The sequence below is a fragment of the Esox lucius genome, chromosome 7 (assembly GCF_011004845.1).
Source record: "Esox lucius isolate fEsoLuc1 chromosome 7, fEsoLuc1.pri, whole genome shotgun sequence".
Lineage (NCBI taxonomy): Eukaryota > Metazoa > Chordata > Actinopteri > Esociformes > Esocidae > Esox > Esox lucius.
In genome coordinates this window covers 43,095,279-43,118,609 of record NC_047575.1, presented here as the reverse complement: position 1 = coordinate 43,118,609, position 23,331 = coordinate 43,095,279, and the positions used below count along the sequence as shown (strand labels likewise).

Sequence of the window (23,331 nt, the reverse complement as noted above, 5' to 3'; positions counted from 1 at the left end):
GACAGGCGGTGGACAGAGTGAGTAATCAGCGGTTGGAGAAAGGGAACAGGGAAACTGACCTAACAGTGATGCATTGATTTTTTTGATTTTGTCTTTGAAGAATGAAAGGAAAGTGCTGGCAGGGAGAGTATGTGAGGTATGGTTGTTATGGCGAGGCTGAAGTAGCTTGTTGACTGTTGAGAATAAGGTATGTGAGTTCATATTAGAGCTACTGATAATGTTGCAGAAGTAGGAGGACCGAGCAGTACTGAGGGCATCTCTGTATGTAGAGAAGTGATGTTTGTATGCTTCGGTGTGAATAGTGAGCCCCGTTGATCTAGCCAGGCGTTCCAGGCGTCTGCCAACCTGCTTCAGAGAACGGAGCTCAGGAGTAAACCAGGGAGATGAGGTGGTGAATGAAACATGCTTAGCTCTAAGTGGTGCCAGAGTGTTAAGGGAGGAAGAGAGAGCGCTGTTGAACTGATTTGCCAGATCATCAGGGTTGTTGGGAGCATGTTCCAGGGGTAGTGCAGAGCAAATGTCAGTGGAGAGATGGAGAGGGTCGACAGCTTTGATATTACGGAAGGAGATTAGACGCTTATCAGTGTTGTGGGGTATTTTGGAGGAGAAAGAAAAATGTAAAATCTTGTGATCAGACAGGGGGAAAACAGAAGGGGAAATATCTGAGAGGTTAAGGCCGACAGAGCAGACAAGGTCGAGTGTGTGGCCCTTAATGTGAGTGGGGAAATGGACGTGCTGGGTGATATTAAAACAGTCCAATACAGCAATAAAATCAGAGGCAAGTTTGGAGTTTGGTGTGTCAACATGAATATTCATATCACCGAGCAGGAGTAGGTGGGGTGAGGAAGGAGTAATGATTGTGAGTAGGTCTGCTAGATCAGATACAAATGATTTGTTGTGTTTTGGGGGACGATATATAAGAATGGTGGTCAGGGAGCATGATGCTTTGAAAGCAAAGTATTCAAATGAGGAGAATGAGGTAAATGACAGTTCAGTTAATTTGTTAGTGGAATTGTATAATACAGCTAGGCCACCACCACGACCAGTGAGACGGGGGTGGCACAGATAATTGTAACCAGGGGGAGTAGCTAAATTGAGTGATAAAAAATCATCTGTCAGTTGCCAGGTTTCCGTGAGAAAAAGGAAGTCCAGTTTGTTATCCAGTATTAATTCATGTAGCAGTGGAGCTTTATTGTTAATAGAACGGGTGTTGAGGAGAGCAAGATTGGTAGTTCGACAGGGTGCAGTGGGGGTACAGATGGTCATAGGTTGGAGGGGGCGAAGAAAAGAATGATTTATAGTTCGATATGGAGGGTATCTAGGAGGACGGGACTGAGACCATATGGAGATTATGTTGCTATAGGTGTTAGAGTTGGTAGACCAGTTACGTCGGGAGCCTCAATGTTGATAGAGACGTCTACAGAAAATGCCAGATACAGAAAAGGAATGTTTTTACTTCCAAAGCAGTTACTTTTTACTCTGTTTTGGTACTGTTTTTAGATAATGTGTCTTCTTCATCAAAATAAAGGTCATTATTATACTCTAAAGGGTACTGAACTGACTGATTTAGCTTCAGTTTTGATCATCCTCATTGGAAAATGTTACTGAGTACAAGATTTGAATGTTTGCTTTCATGTTGGTGTCTCTATGTATGTAGGCTGAACTGCTAGTTTGAAGGGACAAGAAGGGTTGGCTTTACATTTGGCCAATTTTACATTTGGCACATTTAGCTCCATCCACATGTCATATTTTTGGTTTGGATTCAAAAACAAGATTAAAACACAAAACCCAAAACTAAACAGTACATGGAATAACAAACCCCTTTCTTGTGAAGTTTTAACAAGAAAAGGATGATCCACACGTTAACGGACCCTTTATAGAACTGACTGTAGGTTACTGGAAAGGAAAACCAAATTGTCCTTGTGACGTCCTCCGCCGGTGTAGACCCGCTTCCGCGCCCCACCACTCATGAACGCACCCCTAGCTCCACGGCACACGAACGCACCCCAGTCATCAGATCCCAATCACACTCATTCTGAGCACCTGTGTCTCCACCTGCGTCTAGTTCATGCCCCTATTTAGTTTGGTTCAGTTCTCCCTGCCCTTTGTGAGGTATGGTTTGTCACTCCGTCATTCATTACTGAGCCTTCTGTTTTCGCCGTGCCTAGTGTTATTCTGATATCGATTCTGCATTTCATACTTACAAAGCATGTAGAGGTCTGTAATTTTTATCATAGGAACACTTCAACTGTGAAAGACCAGAGAGCTGTGTAAGGACATCAGGGATAAAATTGTAGACCTGCACAAGGCTGGGATGGGCTACAGGATAATAGGCAAGCATCTTGGTGAGAGGGCCACAATTGTTGGCGCAATTATTAGAAAATGGAAGAAGTTCAAGATGACGGTCAATCTCCCTCGGTCTGGGGCTCCATGCAAGATCTCACCTTGTGGGGCATCAATGATCATGAGGAAGGTGAGGGATCAGCCCAGCACTACATGGCAGGACCTGGTCAATGACCTGAAAAGAGCTGGGACCACAGTCTCAAAGAAAACCATTAGTAACACATTACGCCGTCATGGATTAAAATCCTGCAATGCATGCAAGGTCCCCCTGCTCAAGCTAGCGCATGTCCAGGCCCATTTGAAGTTTGCCAATGACCATCTGGATGATCCAGAGGAGGAATGGGAGAAGGTCATTTGGTGTGATGAAACAAAAATGTAGCTTTTTGGTCTAAACTCCACTCGCGTGTTTGGAGAAGGAAGAAGGATGAGTACAACCCCAAGAACACCATCCCAACCGTGAAGCATGGAGGTGGAAACATCATTCTTTGGGGATGCTTTTCTGCAAACAGGACAGGACGACTGCATCGTATTGAGGGGAGGATGGATGGGGCCATGTATCGCGAGGTCTTGGCCAACAACCTCCTTCCTTCTGTAAGAGCATTGAAGATGAGACGTGGCTGGGTCTTCAAGCATGACGATGACCCGAAACACACAGCCAGGCCAACTAAGGAGTGACTTCATAAGAAGTCCGTATTGCCAACCTGAAGGGTCTGGAGAAGGTCTGTATGGAGGAGTGGGCCAAAATTCCTGCTGCAGTGTGTGCAAACCTGGTCAAGAACTACAGCAAACTTATGATCTCTGTAATTGCAAACAAAGGTTTCTGTACCAAATATACATTTCTGGTTTTCTGATGTATCAAATACTTATGTCATGCAATAAAATGCAAATTAATTACCTATCATGTGAAAATCATGTGATTTTCTGGATTTTTGTTTTAGATTCCGTCACTCACAGTTGAAGAGTTCTTATTACAAATATGAGAATCGTAGAATCCAGAAATAATTTATAAATGTCTTTGCTCTCAATAGATTAAAATTTGAGAGGCACTGTCACCACTACAGCATTACATGTTTCAGCAGTCTCTAGACTCCATTGAGGATTGTGTTAAACTGACTAACGTTTCTTATTAAGTTGACCCCCACCACAAATAGCATCTGCTGTATTGCTTTTGCCACTGGCCGCTTTAACAGCTTATTAGCTAGTAATAGGCTTACTAATATCTACTAACTTCCTAGGAATAATCATAAGAATTGAGCAATTTCTAGCAGGACTGAAGATGAACTATTCCATGCCAGAAACAGTTGCAATATATCCTTATACAGTTTCAGGATTAGCCAGCAAAGTTTTCGTCAATATGAAATAATTCACAATGTGTACTTCACTTCGCCTGTGAGGAGACACAAACTCAGGACTTTTAGTTCACAAGTCTGCTTCTCAAACCACTACGCCATTGAACAAGAGGCAGAAAGTCAGTCAGTCACTTAGTCAGTCAGTCAGTCACTCAGTAAAACACATTCACTCTTCTTAGATGGCTCCAACAAAAATCCAGAAAAACTGCAAAAATGTAGCATTTTAATGAGTGAAATAAGTATTCGACCCCTCTGCAAAACATGACTTAGTACTTGGTGGCAAAATCCTTGTTGGCAATCAGAGGTCAAACGTTTCTTGTAGTTGGCCACCGAGTTTGCACACATCTCAGGAAGGATTTTGGCCCACTCCTCTTTGCAGATCTTCTCCAAGTCATTAAGGTTTTAAAGCTGACATTTGGCAACTCAAACCTTCAGCTCCCTCCACAGATTTTCTGTGGGATTAAGGTCTGGAAACTGGCTAGGCCACTCCAGGACCTTAATGTGCTTCTTCTTGAGCCACTCCTTTGTTGCCCTGGCTGTGTGTTTTTGGTCATTGTCATGCTAGAATACCCATCCATGATCCATTTTCAATGCCCTGGCCAAGGGCAGGAGGTTCTCACCCAAGATTTGATGGTACAGGCCCCGTCCACCTTTGAAGCAGTGAAGTTGTCCTGTCCCCTTAGCAGACCCCCCCCCCACTAAAGCATAATGTTTCCACCTCCATGTATGATGGTGTGGATGGTGTTCTTGGGGTCATAGGCAGCATTCCTCCTCCTCCAAACACGGCGTGTTGAGTTGATGCCAAAGAGCTCGATTTTGGTCCATCTGACTGCAACACTTTCACCCAGTTCTCCTCTGAATCATTCAGATGTTCATTGGAAAACATCAGACGGGCCTGTACATGGGCTTTCTTGAGCATGGAGACATTGCGGGCGCTGCATGACTTTGGTCCTTCACGGCGTAGTGTGTTACCAATTGTCTTCTTTGTGACTATGGTCCCAGCTGCCTTGAGATCATTGACAAGATCCTCCCTTGTAGTTCTGGGCTGATTCCTCACCGTTCTGATGATCATTGCAACTCCACGAGGTGAGATCTTGCATGGACCCCCAGACAGAGGGAGATTGACCGTTCTTTTGTGTTTCTTCCATTTGCGAATAAGCGCACTAAATGTTTTCACCTTTGGAATCTGATTGATTGATTGCTTCTGTGGACAGGTGTCTTTTATACAGGTAACAAACTGAGATTAGGAGCATTCCTTTTAAGAGTGTGCCCCTAATCTCTGCTTGTTATCTATATAAAAGACACCTGGGAGCCGGAAATCTTTCTGATTGATAGGGGATCAAATACTTTTTCACTCATTAAAATGCAAATCAATTTATTACATTTTTGACATGCATTTTTCTGTATTTTTTTGTTGTTATTCTGTTTCTCACTGTTCAAATAAATATACCATTAAAATTATAGACTGATCATTTCTTCGTCAGTGGGCAAATGTACAAAATCAGCAGGGGATCAAATAATGTTTTCCGTCTCTGTACATGATTGTTCCATTACAATGTGTTAAGATGTACTACGCTGTTATCCCTCCAAAAATTCCACTCTTCTTCTAGTTCATTAGAATGGAGCTGTTCACTACCTGTCTACCCCATGGGTTCAGGAGGGAACGGCTGCTGTTGTCTATCTGCATAGTGTGCTTCCTTCTGGCCCTGGTCACTGAGTTAGGAGAGATATTCCATTGGGTTACGTTTGGAGGCCCCAAGTTCTACCAACTTTTGTATTCATAAATCCCATTCAGAGTAGATTAGACTAGATCCAACTTTGTAGTCATTGAACAAATACAAGTACAGTACGAAATGCAGTTAGCATCTAACCAGAAGTGTAAATAGAAGAGAGCAGGAAATCTACAGTTGTTAAGTATAGTGTATGTTACAAGTACACCTACTGCGATTATCACTGAGTCCCATCAGACCTTGCTATGACAAGCTCATGACTGGAAAAAAGGCCCAGGGATCTCATACTTAGGTGATTGTTAACATTTATTTTAGTTGCGCATTACAATAGTCAGACAAATAATAGTCAGAAAATTGCTAGAATTACCGTCCGATTGTACAGTGGTGACATTTGGTTTTCTAAACACAACAGTAACACTTGTTGACTTGGTCTAAGTAGAAAATGATTTATTTAACTCTAACAAGCCTTGTGTTTTTCAGGCTGTTCTAAGTATCAGACCATCTCTGAAGATGGCTGGTGCTGGTAACTTCACAGATCTGCCACTAGATGTCAGTACTTCACGATCTTCAGGAACCTGATTGTCACATTATTAAAGAGAGGCTTCTATGCTAGAAATATAACATATGGAAACAATTCGAATTGAAAGGCTAGATAAGTACAATTTCTCCCACAGTATCCTGGGCACAACTAATAAAAACATAACACCATAATCTGTTAAATAATAGTTGTATTACATTTTTTCTAAAATCCTAAAAATGACATAATGAAAATGGTGGTAATGAATGCCTGACATCCAATGTTATATTTTCAATCAACTAAACTGGAGTACTTAAAATTGCGTGGTTATTAAAAGTTTTCTATAGTTGAATTAGGATCAAAAACATTCATCCCCACAATGCAGTTGTGTTGGGGACAGTGTATCTGTCACTGTCTGACATGCATCCCTCCGTCAACACAAAATGTTACTACAGAAAGTTTAAAATCTTGTCCTTCACCATTTTATATGCAAGCATTGATTGGTATGTACTCTTTTCTGATCAATAACCTATCTGTTTAATTTAAGGTATTCATAGGTTTCACATCTGTGTGCTTTGTTGCCATGGTCTCTAACATTTTATAGACACAGTAGCCATATTTATGACCAGACATTGAACAGGGTTAATGACTTCAAACAGGCTAAATACCGTTAAAGGTGTCCTATGCAGCATTTTTCATTTAAGATATATACAATAATAACCCTTATCATCAGTAAAAAGCTGTTACATTAAATCAAATTAAATCTGAATTGAATTGAGACTTTGTGAATCTAAATCGACTTGGGAGATTATATTTAGTAGAAAACAACGATGCCATCATTATCAACATATTATCAAATGTACTTTGACAGATGGCAATTATGTCATTAGCAAGCAAATTCTGTCAAAAATAACAAGCGATGCTAATGTTAGCTATAGCACAAATTCGGTGTTTTCCCCAGAATATTAACTCTCTAATTAATATCTAACATCTAACATGAAATTTGAAGATATCAAAATTATGATAAAAGGTTTGGCTACTTGTCTTAGTATAGTGTTTTCAAGCCTTAAAAATTCCCTTTATACCAAATTTTGATCAGCTTCCTTTAAAGAAACAATTTTCAGTTGCTCATCACAGCCTCAATAGGAACGTTCAGAACATTATTGTGACGACACCTGAAAACTATGACAGTAATTATTTTTTCTTAAACGTGAGGCTTAAACGCCTATACTAAAAACTCAGATTTACATGGAAAACACTGAATGGACCTTTAACAGTAGGTATCTTAACGTTCCAGTAGCATCCCAATTTGGTTCCTAGGCAACATTAGCAGAACTGGATTTTTTGGGAATTGCCTGTCGTCTATCCTCTTTCTCCTTCATGAATTCTTTCTCCTTTGGAAGTATATCTTCTCCTCTTGCAATCTTGTCCAGAATCTCAGACTCTTCCTTCATTTTTTTCAACTCTACAATCCGATCCTCAAAACCTGGTGTACGTTGGTCCTCCTCTGTGCGAATTAATATTTCAATGTACTCCATAGTGGAAAGAGAATTTGGATTTAGTGCAATCTCATTTAGCCTTTTTAGACAGTCAGAAGACTGCTTGATCAAATTCATCAGTGTGTCCTTGATCAAATGGAACTCAACATCCAGCTTTTCCAGGATGTCCATGGTTGACATAAACTTGCCGTATGCCTTCATGAAGTTGTCCTTTAGTTCTTGAATAGTCTTTTTCTCTGTCTTTGTTTCGTATGTCAACACGGCTTTTTCCCTGTCATGATCACTGGAAGAGCATTTTCCCGGACATACGATACAGTTGCCATCTTGATTCATCACGGCACAACTTCTGATGTCATCATTGTTTGGGAGAAAACAAGAGGTGTGGCATGTGAAATTGCATACTTTGCAGTTTGTAGCAAAGCCTTCAGATAATTTGCTTCTTTTTACCATCAGTACTTCTATCTCTGTTTCAAAGGATTCGTTCTGTTTCATGTTTTCTTGCTCATTCTTAAGACAGGCTTTGAAGCGTTTCATTTCACTTAGCTTTGACAGACCAGCAGTGATCTGTGGGGTAAGCCGTGTCATGGTCTTTTTCAGAAGCTCACGTTCTTCCAGCACTTTCTTCGTCAGGGTGAGGTCTTTGCTTTCAATGCTTTCCAATGCTTTAAAAAATTTCTTAACCTCCTTGAAAGTTGACCTCCATTGCTGTGGACAATCTATCTTGTCATCACCATCATTATCTTCATCATCATCTTCAGAACTGCTCTCTGTCTTCTTCTTTTCAAAAACAATAGCGTTGCTGAATTTGAAATGGATTGGAAAACCCTTCTTGTTCTTCTTACAGGGCAGAGCTGCAGCTTTGATGGCCTCTAGAACAGGAATGTCCTTTCCATCAGCAAATGTCACAAGCATCAATATGTTTTCAGCAACATCTTTTCCAAAAATGGACAGGATGGAATCAAAGATGTATCTCTGGGAAGGACTGAGACGTACAAGGGCTGCCTGAACTACAAAGCAGACTGCATCAATATGATCGATCCCTAAAGGGTTACACAAGAAATCCTTTAGCATCTGGGTAAGCTGTTCATCATATGCCATTCCTCTTGGGTCTCCAAACCCTGGTGTGTCAACAATGGTCAGTGAATAAGGAACCTGAAAGCCTGGCTGGTTGTAAAGATCATATGATGTCACAACCATAGTCTGGCTTTCTGCCTGTGACCGGTTGGTTACCTCATGGATGAGCTTAAAGCGATGACCTTCTTCCCACTTCACTCCAAGAATGGCGTTTATCATGACATTGACCAGAGTGGTTTTTCCTGCCCCTGTGGCCCCCAAAAGCAATATGACCTTGTTATTCCCCTGCTCAACTTTCCTGCCAAATGTGTAATGTTCAAAATTTTCCTTTATAACAAACTTCTGTTCCAGATTCAGCCTGTAGATTGAGAGGTTGTCTTTCTCCACCCTCGTGGATTGTTTGATGAATTTCTCACTATTTGCTCCAGTTGATTGGTTCCTCTTTATTACGTCAGACACCCCGATGGTAGTCAGCATGGTCTCAGGGCTGGGTAGACTCTTCCCTGCTTCACCACAAGTAGCGGAGACTCTGATGCTGTATGAAGTGTTAGCCTGTAGTCCTTCCAGGGTGCAGTCTCTAGTGGTGGTTTTGGTGGTGTGCCACAATGTATTGTCTGCAGACACTGTGTTTTGTCTGAATTCAACCACATAACCAGTAATTTCAACATCATCTCCTATCTTTGTAGGAATGTCCCAGTTCACCCTGATACTTTGTGAATCTATACACTTCTCCGTGGGTGGTCCAGGGGGGCTACATGGGCTGGTTCTGTAGTATTCAGTCCAGTCACTGCAGAGGCTCACACCAGGTTTACACACTGCCCTGCAGGTAAAGCGGTACTCCTTGTAAGGCTGCAAACGCCTGATGGTGACTTGGTTAGTTATAGCATCCTCGTTGATCTCTGTCCACTCAGTGTCAGTTCCCTTAGCCTGGTACAACACCTGGTATGACGCCACTGAGTTCACACCAAGTTGGGAGGAGATGATTTGCAAGTGGACACAGTCATGCTCCAGACTCTTAATAATGGGAACCCCCGGCTTTGATGGCAGCTCATACTGTGAACTTAGAAGTGTCCCTCTTTCGTAGATGTGAATGGAACACGCAGTGATACATTTGTTGGGAATTGATGCAATACAAAATGCAAGATTTTCTCTCTCTTTGTTTGACTCTTTGAAGTCTTGAAAGAGTTGTATGGTTTGCCTGCTTTGGGCAGTAACCTTCCCAGAGCAAAACCACTTTTCTGCTGCTGATTTCTTAGCTGCATTGAGATCATAAGGTATCGGTGAAGATTCACTCTTATAATCTTCCTGCAAGTAATTCTCCAAGTCTAACTCAAAATCGTCTTTATCGTTCAAAGAGGAGAATGCAAAACACACCACATAATTATTAGCTTGATCAAGCACAATTCCATCCAGTTCACTGCTTGAGTACACAACCTGTACGTCCTTCATTAAGTCAAGATAAGAACTGACAACGTTCATCTCTTTTACTCTGTCGTCCAAGTAAGCAGACATGAGATCATTCTGAAATGGAGATCGTTCCTGCCTGATGAGCATTTCTTTCAGCTCTTCTTCCATTCCTCCTCCTCTTATCTTGGGAAGAATGTTGCCAAGACCTTTCTGGAACACCAGCTTGTACTCTAAGCACAAGTCCCTGAACTTAGTGAGCTTTGCTTTTATTTCAGGGAACTTGATAGCCATGTCTTCCTTCATCATGTCTTGGCATATTATATCAGTGTTGTCCAATCCGTCCAAGATTCGCTGTGTGCGACGCACCAAGCTAACATTTATCTGCTTTACTAGCTGGGCAGCTGCTGAGTCAAGGTTTCTGAGAGGATAGAGCCAGACGTTCATGGGCACAGCATGATCTCCGTTCTCCCCTAGCATACTTGGCAGGTCAGCATACACCTTAATGGCATCTTCAAATGTGACAGGATAATTTTTTAGTGCAAAATCACCATGGAAAGTGCAGTTAAATCTGTTGGCCTCGCTCTTCTCCTCCTCACTCATCTTCAGTGATGCCTGCCCCTCTACTGATATACAGGGGATCTTTTTGATTACAGCCTGCAGGTTTCCCTGTATGTCTTGATGGGATTCTGATGAAGAAATCTCACGGTCGAAAACAAAGAAGGCCTGTGCTCCATAGAGAATGGCGGTCACCACATGGGTTGCAGAACCCTCTGTGATGACATTACTGTGTTTCACATTTCCTGGGCCCAGGTGGTCCATGGTCAACTGCTCGAAGTGAGTGGTGGTACGGTACTGCAGAGAAACCCTAGACTGACGTTGGGATTTTTTTTTGTTGTTTAAGAAACTAGCAGAACCCTTCACACTAACTAAGCCACCAAGAAAACTGGCCTCAAGAGACGCAGACACATTTAAAGCTTCTGATTTGGCTTCACTTGAGTCAGAAGCAATGATTTTGAAGTCAGTGTTGGGTCTTTTTGAAACATTGATGTGTTTCTTCAGTAACTCCGCATCCCAGAGTGTTATACCTGCAATTTGTAGAAAAGAGATACAAAATATTTAGAAAAATGCGTAAATGCAATCTGTACTCTAATATAGACATGGTTTCATTCAAAGAACTCTCAAGGTAAATGAAAGCCTTACTACAACTGAATATGACATCATAAAACAGTTTTTGTCATCAGTGGGTTTCTAAAAAACAAAAAGTAATGACGGCATCTTGTTCTGTACATCTGAGTTTCACAATGTGAACAGAACAACATTACACACAATGTACTGTACAAAATAGCAATGTTGACTTTTGACCGAATCAAATGCACAGCACTTTGCACTCAGCACACTGTAATCCATTGAGGCAAAGTATATTGCCAACGCTCAAGAAACACACAAGTGGCAAAGGTGCCCTAGAATGACCCTGGAAGACGCTGCTGCCTCACAGACTGATATTTAAGAAACCAGGTGCAGGTTTTAGCAACTCAGCAAATTTTTCCGCATCAGCCAATCAAATTAAAATGTGCAAGCCTAACCTTAATTTGATTGGAAAGGTATTTAACCAGCAATGTAACTTTGTTTAAAGGTGCATTTTTTTCCTGCCTGTAAAGAAGTCTGGGATCCATTTGCAAAGAGAGGAGCCCTGAGCTTAGGAACAAACTTAGCAGAAACAATGGTGCTGAATACTGAGCTGTAGTCCACTAACAGCATCCTCACGTATGTGTAGCCGTTTTCCAGGTGGGAGAAGGCAGTATGTGTCGTCAGGGCAATGGCTTCGTCCGTAAATCTGTTGGGGCAGTATGTTAATATAAAGGGGTCCAAGGTGTCAGGAAGGGTGGAGCAGATGTGAGTTCTGACCAGCCGCTCTAAGCACTTCATGATGATGGAGGTCAGTGCTATAAGGCAGTGGTTGTTCTGGCAGGTGATGAAAGATTTCACCGGTACAGGGACGATGGTGGTCTGTTTGAAGCAGGAAGGGACTACAGATAGAGACAAGGAGAGGTTGAATATGGAGGAGAAAACCTCCGCTAGCTGGTCGGCACACCCCCTGAGGACATGGCCTGGAATGTCATCTGGCCCTTCTGACTTCTGAGGGTTCCCTTTTTTAAGAGCTCTCCTCACATCAGCCGTGGTTAGGGATAGCATGCATTCATCCTGGTCCTCAGCAAGCCTCACTGAAGGAATGTTGGTCGCCTCAAACCATGCATAGAACGAGTCTGCCCTCCAAGATCCTTGAGAGCATTCTGACTAACCGTGCCACAGTGAAGTTTCGCGGGTGCTCTGTAGTCGACCAGAAGGCCCTGCAACGGGTGGTGAAAACCACCCAACACATCACGGGTGCCCAGCTCCCAGCCATAGTAGACCTCCAGCGCAAGTGGTTTCTGCACAGGGCACGTGGGATCATCAGGGACCCTTCACATCCATGCCACAAACGGTTTGCCCTCCTACCATCTGTAGAACTCTGAACACCCAGAGAACTCTGTGACCTCTGGGACCCATCACTAACCACACACCCTTGGATCTCAGGGACCTTGTTGCATTACTCCTTTTGTATTACTCTGACACTACCTTGTAAAGTCAGGTAAGGAACTTTTCAGTTCCTTACCTGACTTGTAACTTGGGATCCTCACTGCTGCTATCCTTCCATGTCAGTTGCACATGCAACCTTGCACATTCAATTAGCCTTTTTGCACATTAGAATTGCCATCATACTTGCATTTTTACAATTGTTGTTACATACAGTAGGCATTGTAACCTCAGGGACCTCATTGCTGCTATCTCCAAATCCCGGTTGCACATGCTACCTTACTCCTTCATTTGCCTCGACTGAATGACATATAGAATTGTCATTTGCACCTGCACAACTATTATCCCAATTGTAACACACACTATATACACTCACCTAAAGGATTATTAGGAACACCATACTAATACTGTGTTTGACCCCCTTTCGCCTTCAGAACTGCCTTAATTCTACGTGGCATTTATTCAACAAGGTGCTGAAAGCATTCTTTAGAAATGTTGGCCCATATTGATAGGATAGCATCTTGCAGTTGATGGAGATGTGTGGGATGCACATCCAGGGCACGAAGCTCCCGTTCCACCACATCCCAAAGATGCTCTATTGGGTTGAGATCTGGTGACTGTGGGGGCCATTTCAGTACAGTGAACTAACTCATTGTCATGTTCAAGAAACCAATTTGAAATTATTAGAGCTTTGTGACTTGGTGCATTATCCTGCTGGAAGTAGCCATCAGAGGATGGGTACATGGTGGTCATAAAGGGATTGACATGGTCAGAAACAATGCTCAGGTAGGCCGTGGCATTTAAACGATGCCCAATTGGCACTAAGGGGCCTAAAGTGTGCCAAGAAAACATCCCCCACACCATTACACCACCACCACCAGCCTGCACAGTGGTAACAAGGCATGATGGATCCATGTTCTCATTCTATTTACGCCAAATTCTGACTCTACCATCTGAATGTCTCAACAGAAATCGAGACTCATCAGACCAGGCAACATTCTTCCAGTCTTCAACTGTCCAATTTTGGTGAGCTTGTGCAAATTGTAGCCTCTTTTTCCTATTTGTAGTGGAGATGAGTGGTACCCGGTGGGGTCTTCTGCTGTTGTAACCCATCAGCCTCAAGGTTGTGCGTGTTGTGGCTTCACAAATGCTTTGCTGCATACCTCAGTTGTAACGAGTGGTTATTTCAGTCAAAGTTGCTCTTCTATCAGCTTGAATCTGTCGGCCCATTCTCCTCTGACCTCTAGCATCAACAAAGCATTTTCGCCCACAGGACTGCCGCATACTGGATGTTTTTCCCTTTTCACACCATTCTTTGTAAACCCTAGAAATGGTTGTGTGTGAATATCCCAGTAACTGAGCAGATTGTGAAATACTCAGACCAGCCTGTCTGGCATCAACAACCATGCCACGCTCAAAATTGCTTAAATCACCGTTCTTTCCCATTCTGACATTCAGTTTGGAGTTCAGGAGATTGTCTTGACCAGGACCACACCCCTAAATGCATTGAAGCAACTGCCATGTGATTGGTTGATTAGATAATTGCATTAATGAGAGATTGAACAGGTGTTCCTAATAATCCTTTAGGTGAGTGTAGTTGTGCTCATAATTTTGCATACCCTGGCAGAAATCTTTTCATGGGGGTTCCTCCAGGAAACTGAAATGTTGTCCTTGTATGGCAACCAAAAAGGTTATTCCAGGCACCTTTAATTCTACAGTTGTGCTCATAAGTTTGCATACCCTGGCAGAAATTTAGAAATGATGGCATTGATTTGGAAAATATGACTGATGCAAAAAAAACTGTCTTATATTTAAGGATAGTGATCATATGAAGCCATTTATTATCACGTAGTTTTTTGGCTCCTTTTTAAATCATAATGATAACAGAAATCAACTAAATGGCCCTGATCAAAAGTTTACATGTCCTTGAATGTTTGGTGAGACATTTTGTAATGTCATGCCAAATATTGGCTCATTTTGGATTTCATGTGAGCTACACATTCCAAAAAAGTTGGGACAGGTAGCAATAAGAGGCCGGAAAAGTTAAATGTACAGATAAGGAACAGCTGGAGGACCAATTTGCAACTTATTATGTCAATTGGCAACATGATTGGGTATAAAAAGAGCCTCTCAGAGTGGCAGTGTCTCTCAGAAGTCAAGATGGGCAGAGGATCACCAATTCACCCAATGCTGCGAGCAATATCAGAAAGGAGTTTCTCAGAGACAAATTGCAAAGAATTTGAAGTTATCATCATCTACAGTGCATAATATCATTCAAAGATTCAGAGAATCTGGAACAATCTCTGTGCGTAAGGGTCAAGGCCGGAAAACCATACTGGATGCCGTGATCTTCGGGCCCTCAGACGGCACTGCATCACATACAGGAATGATACTGTAATGGAAATCACAACATGGGCTCAGGAATACTTCCAGAAAACATTGTCAGTGAACACAATCCACCGTGCCATTCGCCGTTGCCGGCTAAAACTCTATAGGTCAAAAAAGAAGCAGTATCTAAACAGGATCCAGAAGCGCAGGTGTTTTGTCTGGGCCAAGGATTATTAAAAATGGACTGTGGCAAAGTGGAAAAGTGTTCTGTGGTCAGACTAATGAAAATTTGAAGTTCATTTTGGAAAACTGGGACGCCATGTCATCCGGACTAAAGAGGACAAGGACAACCCAAGTTGTTATCAGCGCTCAGTTCAGAAGCCTGCATCTCTGATGGTATGGGGTTGCATGAGTGCGTGTAGCATGGGCAGCATACACATCTGGAAAGTCACCATCAATGCTGATAGTTATATCCAAGTTCTAGAACAACATATGCTCCCATCCAGATGTCGTCTCTTTCAGGGAAGACCTTGCATTTTCCAACATAACAATGCCAGACCACATATTGCATCAATTACAATGTCATGGCTGCATAGAAGAAGGATCCGGGTACTGAAATGGCCAGCCTACAGTCCAGATCTTTCACCTATAGAAAATATTTGGTGCATCATAAAGAGGAAGGGGCGACAAAGAAGACCTAAGACAGTTGAGCAACTAGAAGCCTGTATTAGACAAGAATGGGACAACATTCCTATTCATAAACTAGAGCAACTTGTCTCCTCAGTCCCCAGAAGTTTGCAGTCTGTTATAAAAAGAAGAGGGGATGCCACACAGTGGTAAACATGGCCTTGTCCCAACTTTTTTGAGATGTGTTGATGCCATGAAATTTAAAATCAACTTATTTTTCCCTTAAAGTGATACATTTTCTCAGTTTAAACATTTGATATGTCATCTATGTTGTATTCTGAATAAAATATTGAAATTTGAAACGTCCACATCATTGCATTCTGTTTTTATTAAAATTGCACAGTGTCTTTTTTGAAATCGGGTTTGTATTTTTACTGATTAGACATGTTACAAGCTAGCGAATAAAATGCTTTTTGTGAACAAATATATATATTTTTTTAATGTTATAAAAGTGGCACTGTATTCGCCGAATACTTCATGGTCAAAGCCCTCTGTCCGTATGAGAGCTATCTAATTCTATATTGGTGACAAACGCCTTCAGTTAATTTAAGAAAAGGGTTGTTGATTATCTCCAAATTTAACAGTAATTGTTTCTTGTACCTGGGATGAGACAATCCCTGCGGCAGTCATACAGCATCCCCAGTTGGAAGGGCCGACCCAGAGCGGCTAGCTCAATGGTCTCACTATCAGACATGACTCAGTGTTCTGTAAAACATCAGATCACGGGTTACTTCTCCATCTACAATACAAGGACTTTACCATAATTTGGCCATCAAAGTAAAACAAATATTTCAGCTTTATAAAATATCACCTATATGGTATTTATACATTACTCACGTCTTTGTCTGCCAGTCTTCTGCTGTTCTTTTTGAATGGGAAGAGGTGTCTGGGGCCTTAATTCCTGCTGGTCTTTTTTCAGTTATCAGTGGCTTTCTGGCTGACCAAATGCAGAAGGCTAATCGCCTGTAATACAGAGTAACACTAATGAGTGTAAACTAGGGCAAAGATGCAATACACAACTAATTTATCAAGATGTTCAGCTTTTGTTACGAGATACAGTTTTTGTACATGTTTATAGTTCTTCACACATTTTAGTCCACACCACTTTATTGTGGAACTGATGAAAAAACGTACAATTATCCACAAAGTTGCCTTGTTAAATCTTGTTAATTCTGTTAAATAAAAACATGTCATTATCAAACTGTAGGACTATCATTTGTTATTTATTTTAATTTTACATAGATTTACACTGAGAAATCAGTCCTAGGTTTCTTCTATAGTTCAGCCCTGTGTGACAGCAATAATAAAAACACAAACAAATGGGCTACACACATACAAATGCATTAAAAAGTGTATCACAGTGAACAACTAAAAGGTCTTGAATGACACTTGAAACCCATGTTATGCAGAATTTTTTTTTACAACTCAATAAAAAATGTTGTTGTAATAAACTATATGGCTCCCCTTAATCTGTGTAGCCTATTTTTACATGAGAAATATTTCAGGGGTTTGTGGTATTTTGCCATAAGTGCTGTATCCAGGGAATGAGTAAGGTACCTGATAGCTTTAAATTAAAATAATGAGTTGTGATGGTTGTTCCTTACCCTGCTTAAGGAAACGTAATGCAGCCTTATATACTGCATCTAGAGGTTTCAACACTTAGGTTGATGCATGTATATACAGCAGATCACCATAATCAAGCACTGACATAAAAGTAGCTATTTTTTCTTCAAATGCTATGACAACTTGCATTTATTTAATTCGATGTCAAGCAATGTTTACAATAGTTTACAATAAAACACAAGTATGCCTTTAACATAATGCAGTGATTTTAAACAGAAAAGTGTGGATTAAGGGCCAAATGTCAACGCATTTAAAAATTGCGATTAACTATCGAAGATTGTGTTTTTTTTTTTTTTTTTTAAACACTTCAGCCAAATATATGGTTTGACTCAACTTCCAGGTGTCTAGGACTTTTGCACAGTACTGCAGACACGTACACAGATCAGGCTGAACCAGTGCAGAACACACGCCCCTTTGCTTTAATGTGCCCTTTCCTGGTTTCCATGTGCCCATCTGTCACTGTGACGAGCAAGCGCCATCTGTCTTTTTAATGCGTGTCACTCACTCCGACACATCGTCCGTCCGTCTGAGCCGACAACTCCACCCACTTTTTCAGTTTCAGGACATACCCCTCGGAAGGTCTGTACACGGTGCTACAGTACTGAATATAGATAGGTGATGGGATAATACAACAAAGTTGAATACCGTCTCTTGTTCAGTAAGTGAAATATGTTAATTACCTTCAAACCATATTGGTCATTTTTATTCCTACTAAGCCACTAACATACCATTTCTATCCCAATACTAATATCAGCATCAGAAATGCATGATATAGTAGCCTATGATTACACTGTCATCATTTCACAGAAAATAAACCTGTATTACATCCAAGCATTTAGACAGTTGCATGTGAAAACTAAATGTAAGTACATTCCGGTGTGAAAGATAGAATCAGAGATAAGATTGAACATCAATAGAAGATATTTATTGCAATGCAGGACAGGCTACAGTACAGTACTCAAGGCATATAAAACATGACAATATCAGAATGATGTTGTAAGAAAAAGCTACATTTGGTAGGTGAACCAAAAGCAGGGTAATAAAACAATTTCATAATCTTTGGTATCAAAACTATGCAATAAATGCAATACATGCAACAGCTAGTGCATGTGTGCATATTAAAAGTTTCCAATCTCTGTGTTATGTGCTGTATGTACTGTATCCATTAACTGTGTACTGTGCTGTATGTACTGTATCCAATAACTGTGAACTGTGCTGTATGTACTGTATCCATTAACTGTGAACTGTGCTGTATGTACTGTGTCCATTAACTGTGTACTGTGCTGTATGTACTGTATCCATTAACTGAGTACTGTGCTGTATGTACTGTATCCAATAGCTGTGTACTGTGCTGTATGTACTGTATCCAATAACTGTGTACTGTGCTGTATGTACTGTATCCAATAATCCTTTTGTGGATAATCAAACATTTAAACCATTGTCTCTTCATCCTACAGTTTTAGGACTGTTGGCATTATTCTTTTCTTGATGAATCCTTATCCTTTCTGCTTTCTCTTGTTCTCTGTTGTGTTCAATAATTTTTTGTCTCTGCTTCTCTTGCTCCCGTCGTTGTTGTTCCTCCATCTTCTGTGTTGTTTCTAGTCTGACTTTCTCAGCAAGGAGTTGCTTGTAGTCTTCTTCACGCTTTCTCTTTTCTTCCTCAATTCTTTCTTTCTCCTGTTTGGTTTTCTTAAGTTCTCTTTCAGCCTTATCCGCTCTCCATTTTGATTCATCTGCACCCATTTTCTTGTGGATCCAGTAGGTCCAATTTTCTACTTGTTCTTTGTTGGACAAGATGGAAAAAAGCAAAAACAGAAAAGGAATGTTTTTACTTCCAAAGCAGTTAGTTTTTACTCTGTTTTTGGTACTGTTTTTAGATAATGTGTCTTCTTCATCAAAATAAAAGTAATCATTTTACATTAAAAGGTACTGAACTGACTGATTTAGCTTCAGATTTTATCATCCTCATTGGGAATTGTTACTGAGAACAAGATTTTTACGATTGCTTTCATGTTGGTGTCTCCTTTATGTCCGTAGGCTGAACTGCTATTTTGAAGAGACAAGAAGGGTTGGCTTTTCATTTGGCCAATGACAAATATTTCACATTTAGCTCCACCCACATGTCATATTTTTGGTTTGGATTCAAAAACAAGATTAAAACACATAAAACAAATCAGCTTTTCAAACGAAACAATGAATGGAATAACAAACCCCTTTCTTGATCCTGCTTGTGCAGTTTTAACAAGAAAAGGATTATACACGCGTTGACAGACCCTTTATAGATAACTGACTGTAGGTTAGTGGAAAGGAAAACCAAATTGTCCTCTTTGTCTTGTTTGAGAAGACTGAGGAGTGCAGTGAAAATATTGCATCTTGTCAGACTGCTGCTAAATGCCTAACAAACTAAATAATAAAAGTGGTTCAACATAGTACTAAGAGAAGGGGTCTGTATACAAACGTATCATATTTCAGTTTTATATTTTTTAATACATTAGAAAAATATTTCTAAAGACCTGTTTTTGCTTGGTCATTATGATATTATGTAAGTAAATAGTTGAGGAAAAACTCTAATACATTTAAGAATGAGGCTGTAATGTAACAATGAATATGAAAATGCACTGTTAAATGTAAACCCTGTATTCAGTGAGTTGTATACCTTTGTTTTAAACTGGTTATGTTCTCTAATCATTCTGTAACAGTAACAGGTTATGACATTGACCTAAACCAGGAGATTGCCTTTAGCTTTTGAGTAAATAATAAATTATGGACAAATATTTCGCTCCTCCCATTTCACATAACTTGTGAAACCCCAAACCCTGGTTTATCTAGTCTGCTTTACAGGTATTGTAATTTAATGCCTGTGGGTTTGAAGCCGCTGTGCCAGATCACCTAGACAGAGTACCAACGCACCAAAGGGTGAGAAATTTACAAATATTAGAAACCAGCTTTGAAACTATTGAAAAAAATCCTTCATGATTACACACAGAACCTTATTTGATTGGTTTAAAAAGAAATCTCAGCGTCTGATTATTCTTCATGGGGTGTTCAACAAAACCTGAGTTCCATGTCAGATGAAGGGAGCTAAAGGATTACTGTCATCCATTTGGGTAACGACATGATAACTTATATTTCCTACCTTAATTTGAGATATTTTTTATGGATTTATAATGGATAATGAGGGATCATGGAAGATCAGGCGATAATTATGTATGATCTGTGTAGAAAATAACATTATTATTTAAAATGTTCACTCTCCCTCAGTTCTTTCTCCCTTCTGAAGCAGAAGACACAAATGAGTCTTATCCATTGGGAATGGTCATAATATTATTGAGGTTGAACTATGAAAGTTACACCAACATTGGTTGAAACAAAAAAATGTATCTAAAAAATAAAGCATTTATAAACTGGCTAATAATCTTCTGAATGGCTCCTTTCTGCGAGGTAGAGCAGACAAGTCCTAACATTCCTGCTCACTACCAAATCAGAATTTGAAGAAGTAGACCAAGAGGACTAAGCATAAATACCACTGTTTGTAGTTAGCCTAGTGCATGCTACTGGAATAAATTACTGCAATATGCTACATTAATCCAATTAATTGGCATTTAACCTAAAAGCAAGTAATACCTTTTGTGAAGGAGCGATATTTCTCTTTAATTCCTTGCAGTATCCACTCTGGTCTTCACTGAAGGTGTGTACACCCTGTTGAAAGAAGCCTGGCTTTTATTCAGAGAGTGTTGAATCTCCCGACAGCAAACTAACTGATTTACAAGAAATGGTGCCATTGTAAAGAAATTTAGACTTTATAAGCTAGCCATTCATTAACTTGCATGGTATAGGTCTGAAAAGATTTCAAAGGCCCTAAATAGCACGTGGAACTAGTGATGGCATGATTGAAACCAGAGTTCAGTGGCAGACAGGTACCACAGTGTATTAGAGAGGGGCCATGAAATCATTTATTTTAAAAAGTGTGTGAGTGTTATTTGAATAATTATCTTCTTAGTTCTTTCCTGGGTGAGGCTGTCAAGATCAGTGTCTTGTGTGGACCTGTATGAAAAGTATTCTTAATAAAGTGAGTAAATTCTGAAATATGCCTGCTAAATCCAAGTTTTTCATTTCCTGGACTGAGGGATAATTCAATTCAAGCGATAATAATTTTAAAAACACCTGAATGCTGAAAATGTGACTTTGAAATGAGTAACTATCTTCTGTTGTACTGTTAGGATCTTTTAAATTCATTAGTACTGATATATTCTACTGAAAAACAGGAAAAAAATAAACCCCTTAGCTTCACCTTTAGCTTAAAGATGAACCGTCAGTAAAAGATGTACATATATCATCTTAAATCCAGTAGAACAGAACACATTGGTTCATTTAATTGATAACTGGATTTAAAAAAATGAATGACACTGATATCTCGTTATCATAGCACCTGTCCGTGGGTGGGATATATGAGGCAGCAAGTGAACAGTCTGTCCTCAATGTTGATGTGTTAGAAGCAGGACAAACGGGCAAGAGTAAAAATCTGAGTTACTTTGACAAGGACCAAATTGTAATGGCTAGACAACTGGGTCAGAGCATCCCCAAAACTGCAGCCCTTGTGGGGTGTTCCCAGTCTGCAGTGGTCAGTACCTATCAAAAGTGGTCCACTAGGGCTGTCACAATATCAGATTTTCACTACACGATTATCGTGGCCAAAATATTTGAGGTAACGATATTATCGCGGTATCTATAGAAAATTTGAAAGATAAAAATGCTGACAGTCAAAATCATCTTCAACTCTGTTTTTTTTTCTCATTTTTGGCAAATTAATTACACTCAAAATAAGAATGTATGGCGGTGGCGAGTCTGTAACCATAACTGTAAAAATAAAAAAATAAAAGCATACAAAAAGAACAATTACACTTAATGGATAGTGAAAAGGCCACTGATAAACAAAATATCCACAAGGCCTAACACACAGAAGAGTTTTAGTAAAAATACAAAACATTTTCATGTAGTGAATAGGCTACAAAAAGGCCTTAATCCAAACACAAGTGTATAGGTCTGGTGTATAGGTCCAGACTCGTAGTTTAAGCAAATGCATCGTTTGGCCATGAATAAGCCATGGAAAACCTCAGAGGAGTTTTTGGAAGATTACAACGTCCTTTTTCCCATGTAAATGGGCTACTAAAACGGCGTGTCTTTTCAGACCTCTCCCGGGGTTTCTAGTAGGGCTAACGAGTTGATTTCAACACCAGTGCATAGGTCCCGTCTCCTTTAAGCACATACACCATTTGTCTATATGTGACATGAATATGGTATCGAACAACCAAGAGGAGTTTTTGGAAAATAGGACTTCAGTTTCGCCTACATATCAATATTACATTTTTTGAATATCACGGTTATCGTCATTACCGGTATATTGCAACACCCCTAGTGCCCACGCTGACCCCTGTCCACTGTCAAAAGCACCTACAATGGGCACTTAAGCATCAGAACTGGACCACGGAGCAATGGAAGGTGTTCTGGTCTGATGAATCACATTTCCTTTTACATCATGTGGATGGCCAAGTGCATGTGCTTAGCTTACCTGGAGAACACATGGCACCAGGATGCACTATGGGAAGGAGGGAAGCTGGCAGAGACATTGTGATGCCAATGTTCTGCTGGGACACCTTGGGTCCTGCCATTAATGCCATTCATGGATGTTACTTTAACACGTACCACCTACCTGAGCATTGTTGCAGACCATGTGCACCCTTTTATGGCAACGGTATTCCCTGATGGCATTGGCATCTTTCAGCAGGATAATGCGCCCTGCCACAAAGAAAAAATGGTTCAGGAATGGTTTGAGGAACACAAAAACAAGTTCAAAGTGTCAAGGTGTTGACTTGGCCTCATGTAGCTGCCCCTTCAGAGCTACATTTTGTACCAATTACGTTGGAGGGCACTTGAATAAACTGCACGGAACAGCGGGGCTTGTTTGGGATTAATGAGAGTACATGTTAGTACCTTTAATCAACGTACTGTTTCCAACATAAAATTTCAGCTAAAATCTATTGGTGAAGGTAGTTGTATTTGTAGACTATACAGAATTGACACTGGAAATGAATGGAATTGGTGCTACCACAGTGCTTTGCAGCAGTAGGTGTTTCTTGCCCTTCAGGATATCATTTTGTTTCATGTTTCCCAGCTAAAAAAGACCCAGCATCCTTTGCAGT

The 23,331-nt window shown here is 40.5% G+C and overlaps 1 protein-coding gene and 1 non-coding gene across 3 annotated transcripts; one reads left to right on the top strand and one right to left on the bottom strand.

Annotated features, from left to right (window-relative positions):
• Positions 1-5,759: 5,759 nt before the first annotated feature.
• Positions 5,760-5,827, top strand: LOC114839577. The gene has a single exon (XR_003781986.1). It is a non-coding gene; the product is annotated as a small nucleolar RNA SNORD65 (small nucleolar RNA).
• A 305-nt stretch (positions 5,828-6,132) lies between these two features.
• On the bottom strand, positions 6,133-22,880 carry LOC106024958. 2 transcript variants are annotated; one of them, XM_029120746.2, is made up of 5 exons: positions 22,842-22,880; positions 20,756-20,830; positions 16,346-16,471; positions 16,109-16,213; positions 6,133-11,004 (listed from the first exon to the last, which is right to left on the bottom strand). In XM_029120746.2, the coding sequence occupies exons 4-5, from the start codon at positions 16,200-16,202 to the stop codon at positions 7,256-7,258; spliced, it is 3,843 nt and encodes a 1,280-aa protein (XP_028976579.2). In that variant the 5' UTR covers positions 16,203-16,213; positions 16,346-16,471; positions 20,756-20,830; positions 22,842-22,880; the 3' UTR covers positions 6,133-7,255. The 2 variants fall into 2 exon arrangements, with proteins under 2 accessions (XP_028976579.2, XP_028976580.2); XM_029120747.2 differs by lacking the exon at positions 22,842-22,880 and having other exon boundaries at positions 20,756-20,870.
• Positions 22,881-23,331: the final 451 nt, after the last annotated feature.

Excerpts from the sequence above, each read along its gene's own strand:
- LOC106024958 (XM_029120746.2), bottom strand. The coding sequence starts at position 16,202 with ATGTCTGATAGTGAGACCATTGAGCTAGCCGCTCTGGGTCGGCCCTTC. Across the intron at positions 11,005-16,108 it reads CAGGGATTGTCTCATCCCAG|GTATAACACTCTGGGATGCG; the intron begins GTACAAGAAACA and ends TACAAATTGCAG.